This window comes from Haliaeetus leucocephalus, unplaced genomic scaffold, assembly GCF_000737465.1.
Source record: "Haliaeetus leucocephalus isolate CR32 unplaced genomic scaffold, Haliaeetus_leucocephalus-4.0 Scaffold450, whole genome shotgun sequence".
NCBI classification, from domain to species: domain Eukaryota; kingdom Metazoa; phylum Chordata; class Aves; order Accipitriformes; family Accipitridae; genus Haliaeetus; species Haliaeetus leucocephalus.
The window spans coordinates 13,214,956-13,220,686 of record NW_010972886.1 but is presented as its reverse complement, the minus strand read 5'-3'; the positions used below and the strand labels follow the sequence as shown (position 1 = coordinate 13,220,686).

The 5,731-nt window shown below is 41.9% G+C and overlaps 1 protein-coding gene across 1 annotated transcript in view; it reads right to left on the bottom strand.

Annotated features, from left to right (window-relative positions):
* JAG1 (jagged 1) overlaps positions 1-5,731 on the bottom strand; it is a 35,813-nt gene that overhangs the window by 3,228 nt on the left and 26,854 nt on the right. The window contains exons 13-23 of the mRNA XM_010574803.1: positions 5,213-5,363; positions 4,512-4,676; positions 3,875-3,988; positions 3,106-3,219; positions 2,882-2,995; positions 2,641-2,757; positions 2,107-2,134; positions 1,862-1,947; positions 949-1,062; positions 592-701; positions 274-510 (exon numbers count right to left, since the gene is read on the bottom strand). Coding sequence (XP_010573105.1) covers positions 274-510; positions 592-701; positions 949-1,062; positions 1,862-1,947; positions 2,107-2,134; positions 2,641-2,757; positions 2,882-2,995; positions 3,106-3,219; positions 3,875-3,988; positions 4,512-4,676; positions 5,213-5,363 — 1,350 coding nt within the window. The remainder of the gene's footprint in view (positions 1-273; positions 511-591; positions 702-948; positions 1,063-1,861; positions 1,948-2,106; positions 2,135-2,640; positions 2,758-2,881; positions 2,996-3,105; positions 3,220-3,874; positions 3,989-4,511; positions 4,677-5,212; positions 5,364-5,731) is intronic.

Sequence of the window (5,731 nt, the reverse complement as noted above, 5' to 3'; positions counted from 1 at the left end):
AAAAACTCCCCCCCCCCCCCCCCCCCCCCCCCCAAAGTAAAGAGTTCTCGAGGGAAGAGGAGGTAGAATTCCCTCCAAACCAGCTTTTGTTCTCTGGACACAAAAGCATTTAGGGTAGAAGTCTGTATTACAATTCTTCTATACCATCCGTTTTCTTTGATAATAAAGGAGTCTCAGCTTTTACTGTACTTTTACTAGTCAAGAAAGTTGTTTCATGCTCTGGAAGCAATCGTGCGTGTGCCACAGCACAGTGAGCTATGTTCTGCTACTTACTGGTACCATCATTTCTTTATTAAAGGTAAAGGTGATGTTGGCGCAGTTGTCTTGGTAGTAAGACTCAGAATTGCATTTGGTCTTCACAGGCTGTTGATTTGAAGGCCAACATTCACCCACTGCAGTGCAAGGGTGAGTGAAACAGTGGTCGTCTTTAACAGGAACACAAGCATGTCCGGCTGGACATTCATTATGACCTTTGGCATGTATGACACAAGGTCGAGGACCACACCAAACCTAGAAGAGAATAAATACTGGTAAATAACCACTGGTTACAGGACAGAAGACAGTATAACCCAAAACACAGCACAGCTGTACCTTGGAACAGGTGACTTTTCCATTCAAACACTGACAGGTATTGCAGTCATCATCCCACTTAGCCCCATCTGGCATTACACGAACAGTGGTAATACAAGGCCTTCCTGTAACTGAAGAGAGATTGAACAAAATGATAAACTTACAATAGAAGGGGGGGGGGGAGTGACCACCCACCCCCCTTTCCTAAGCTCACCTAAACTTAGGGATAAGTTTGCTTCTTCAGTAAAGAAAGATACTTGCTTTACAACAAATAACCCCCACCCCCAAAAACCCCCACACAACCACAAGCCTGTTAACACGCAATTATTATACAGATCTCGCTATGAGTATTATGACCAGCTATGACATTTGGAATACCTTCTTGGCATCCTGGACCACTACGACCCGGTGGGCAAAGGCACCGGTACCCATTAATTTCATCCACACACGTAGCTCCAAAGGCACAGGGTGAGGACTGGCATTCATTGATATCTATGAAGGGAAGGAGAGGAAATAAAAAAGTTACTCTGTAGTATCCTTTTATTTTGTCAGAAAAAAAAACATAGGAGAGATTTGCCTACTGGAGCTTTATGTTCATCTTCTAGTGTCTACTCTGCAATAGATTCATATTATAGCAGCACCAGTATAATCTCAGCGCAAGTTCTTTGAAGTTTCTGCTGTGTGGCACTAACAAAGATCAAAACCTGACCCCTATGGCTACTTAGTTTTTCAAGGGCAAGGACACATTCCTTCTCACACAAACACACTTCCTCTTTGACATACTCCAGTTTCATCTCCCTTCAACTGATGACAATGTTAAACCCCTTTCCACTTGTATCGCTACTAGGAAACTTCTATTTCCATGGCTGTTATTTAAAAAAGTGTTAGTGTCCTCCTACCTGTAATTATTATTAAATTACAGGGAAGCGCATACATCACCTCAGGGCTTGTAGGTAGATTATTAATTGACAAGGTTTTTGGCTGACACATTTTCATCTCGAGCAGAAACCTATGCCACACAAACACATTCTAACTGGGAAGATTATCCTGAAGGGTATTTTGCCCACTCAGCTGAACAAAGAGGTTTCAGCCCTAGCTGAATTGACTTTAAGATTTCTTTCATTTTCAGTGCAATTCCTGCCCTCCCCACATCTGCTACAGTTCTGGGTACAGATACAGAAGACACAGGATATCTGTCATTAATCTGATCTACCACTTAATTAAGATGATTGGCTCACAACAAGCTTCAAGCGAGACAAAAAGCAAGGTAGAGTGCCATTGAAACACTTACTGATCCTGCAGTCAGGACCTGCAAAGCCTGGAGCACATTCACAGCGGTACCAGTTGTCTCCATCCACGCAAGTGCCACTATTATAACTATAAAGAAAAGTCATCATATACAGTAAAAAACACTCCTACAGATAAAAAGAATTGAGAATTCTAAAAAAAAAAACCCCAACAAAAAAACCCCAACACCACCAACAAAAAAACCACAACAAAAAAGCAAAGGATGAAAGGCAAACATATTAAACTTACCAAGGATGAGGACTGCAGTCGTTTGTGTCTGCAAAGCAGAGACAGACAACGTCAAACATACAGACTTTGGCTAATACAACTTTACTGTCAGTAAAGAAGGATCAAACTTCCCCTAATGCCCAAGTTACACTTAGCTCAACTTTAACAAAAATATGCTGAAATTCTCTACTAAATTGATTCCAGGCTTCTACCACAAAATTTGTTAACTACATTGTGGAACACATGTACACAGGAAGAGATCCTTGTAAAGAATCTAACGGGAAAAAAAGTGGAAGCAGACAGAGCTGCTCGTAGAAAAAGAATGCGGGAGAAAACAAGACAACATCTGTCTCCACTTAACTCATTTGCAACTTTCTCATGCCCAGGTCAAGGCTCTATCACATAAAGTCATTAAAAACAAAGATTCAGGTGATGCTAAAGCCTACATCAAACAAGCTTTCCCTTCTGGTTTCAATCTTGACTCCAAGGGCAACAGGATGAGCTCATGTTCTCATCATGCAACACTCTGGAAAAGTTCAAGCAGAGACAACTTACTCTGACTACATGTGGGTCCTTCCCAGCCCTCCTTGCAGACACAAGTAAAAGAATCCCCGCTGACTACACAGGTACCACCATTATGACAGGGGTTTGGCAGGCAGCTGCTGTTCCTTGCTGTAACAGAAAAAAGATTTGCCACTAAGTTGTTAGAAAGCCGTCAAAACTGAGCCAAGAGGAAAAACTGAGGTCACAGATCCAGTGCTGCATCTGCTTCCTGGTGATTGTGCAGGGTATTTACCTATATTACAAGTGGCTCCTTCCCATCCTGCAGGACACATACACTTGAAAGTGTCCCCCTCATCATAACATGTTCCTCCATTGTTGCATGTTGCCTCATCGCACTGGCTGTCACCTGTGAAGAAGCCAAACTACCCTTAATACCAGCGCTTTCTTAATGCAATGCAACAAGTTTAAGCAGCCTAACAGAGCATGCCTGTTGTGTTTTGGAAATGCTGAACTTACGGGAGTGGCAAGTTTTTCCTTTCCACCCATTTTTACATTCACAGAAGAAGTCGTTGACCAAGTCTCGGCAAGTTCCTCCATTGTGGCAAGGGTTTTTACTGCAGTCATTAATATCTAGATATGTTAAGGACAGAAAACAAGCTAAGCAGTGTTTACAGAATTGACAGACACTTAATGCTTGAAAGGTGCGTGGCCCATCCCCAATTTTGGCCTGCATTTCAATTATGGATTAAACACTTAAGGCAGTATTTTAAAGCTTTAAGCGCTGTCACAGAGATGAAGAGTATTCCACCACATTCCTCCAGTTTGTTTTCATTTTTTTGGTCATCTTGTTTCAGTAAACAAGAAGTGAAAAGGCCTGTTACATAAACTATCCTATCAGTCAGAGGACAGGGGTTGAGTGCTTACTCCTCTTCTGTTCCCAAGACTGTCAAAATACAAGTGTGATATGCAGATATGCCATTCGTAAAATGGTGTGTACTAATGCCAAGGGTTTCTTACAGAAAGTTTTCCAAAGGCTAGAGCGTAAAATTGAACAGTAGGAGCGCCAGGTTCTACTCCCAGTCCAGCTTCGTAACTTGGGTTTAGTTCTGATACAAAAGCCTGGGACTCAACAGAAAAAAAGAGGACACCTTAAACTCTGCTTCAAAGGCCACAGAGGACATGTTGAATTGGCATTGGTCACTATTGTCTTAAAGACAGCACCAGCCATTCCTTCCTGCTGTTTTTCCAAGAGATATTTCTGTGTGCTGAAGAACACTTAACTTACTTGTTTCACAATATGTTCCTTCCCATCCATCACTACAAATGCATTTGTAGGAGTTGATGCCGTCAATACAAGTGCCGCCATTTTTACAGGGGTTGCTCTCGCAGTCATTAATATCTGCAACAGTTTGGAGGAGAGGGGAAGGGGGGAAAATAAAAAAAAAAAAGTCAAACTAGAAGTACAGCTACTAGAAGTCATCTTATTGCAGGCTATTTGGTGCTACTTCCATTTCTTTTGAGAGGAAGGTTTATGAGCAAGAGGAGAAATAGCTGAAAAACACTGCACAAAGTGATGAGCCTGTCACTCAACAATTACTATTAAAACCAAAAACCAAACAAACAAAAAAATCAGGGGTCCTTAAGATCCATGTTAAGCTCAACTATTAACTACCTCAGACCTTGTATACATAAGGTTTTTAAAAACATACAATTCAAGGCCAGAAGGTTCATTACTGTGAACTTTCCCCAAGGCCTAGCAAATTCCAATCTGCCTCGCCCAAGCGGGATATGAAAACTTAAAGCAGTTCCAAGGTTCACTGTGTTACAAGAAAGAAACCTTATATCAGTCTGGGAGGAAAGGATGGAATCTTTTTCCAAAAAGAATAGGGGACAGTAAAATATATTCTCTTTTTAGCTCTTACTCTCATGACAGTAGGTGCCAGTGAATCCTTTGTTGCATTCACAGGTGAATTTTCCACCGGCCTGGCTCTTGCATTTTCCATGAGGACCACAGACATTTGAAGAAATGTAACGAACCCCTTCTGGTGTGCTGTTAGAAGCTACTGCCACAGTACAGCTGTCAATTACTGTAGAAAAAGCAGAGACCTGTGTGAGGATTGCCCATTCTATCTGATGTCTTAAGCTAAGAGCAACATTTAAATGTCCATCACTAGAAATTAAAAAGACAAACATATCATAGAATTGTTTAGGTTGGAAAAGACCTTTAATATCATCAAGTCAAACCGTTAACCTAACACTGCCAAATATGCTTGCTGCTTTAAAATAAAAGGACTATACCAACTGTTTGTGGATAAAATAATCACGGCATCTTATCTGAAGATTGCTGGACCACATCTGTGGCCTGGAATAAATTCAGAAAAGCCATTTGCTACATGTGTTTTCCATCCACATTGACATAACACTGTCTTTCAAATCACTGATACTTACAAATATTACTCATCTTCTCATACAAATAGAGGCATAAGGCACAGGGCAAAATTCAGCCTCTTTATGTCAGAGCTACTCCAGTGACTACATTATTGGAGCTGCATTATGCCTCCAGCCAGGGGAGGGGCAGAAACTACTGCCTGTCATTCCCATTCACCTGCAAGGCGACACAAACCTTCACAAGGAGTTGTGCGGCAGTGATCTTTCAGGTGTGAGCAGTTCTTCCCTTCGTAATCTTCAGGGCAGTTACAGAAATAGTCCATAGCAAGATTGAAGCACTGGGCACCATTCTGGCAAGGATTTGGCTCACAATAATCTATGTCCAGCTGTAAGTAGTGCAGAGAGAGAAAAGGAAAGGGAAATAAAAAGGGGGGGGAGGGGGTGTGAGAGGCTGAGTGAAACAGAAATTTTATCATAGCTCTCCCTCACTATGACAGGCAGACATTGTAGAATCTGACCTTTTTATCTGCTGCCTCAATGAATTGTTCATAATGCACAGAGTTTAGTTAGACTTGCAACTATTTCGGCAGACAGCACTCTAGATATTAAACAGCCACTGAAAGTTAATAGTCAGCGTGCAACAAAACCTGACGTGCCAACACTTGCAGTCTGTTTAACAAAAAGAATCCTCAGCAGCCTGTCAGGGCTTTTTGTTGGTTTCTTCCCCCCCCCCCCCCCCCCCCCCACCTACTCC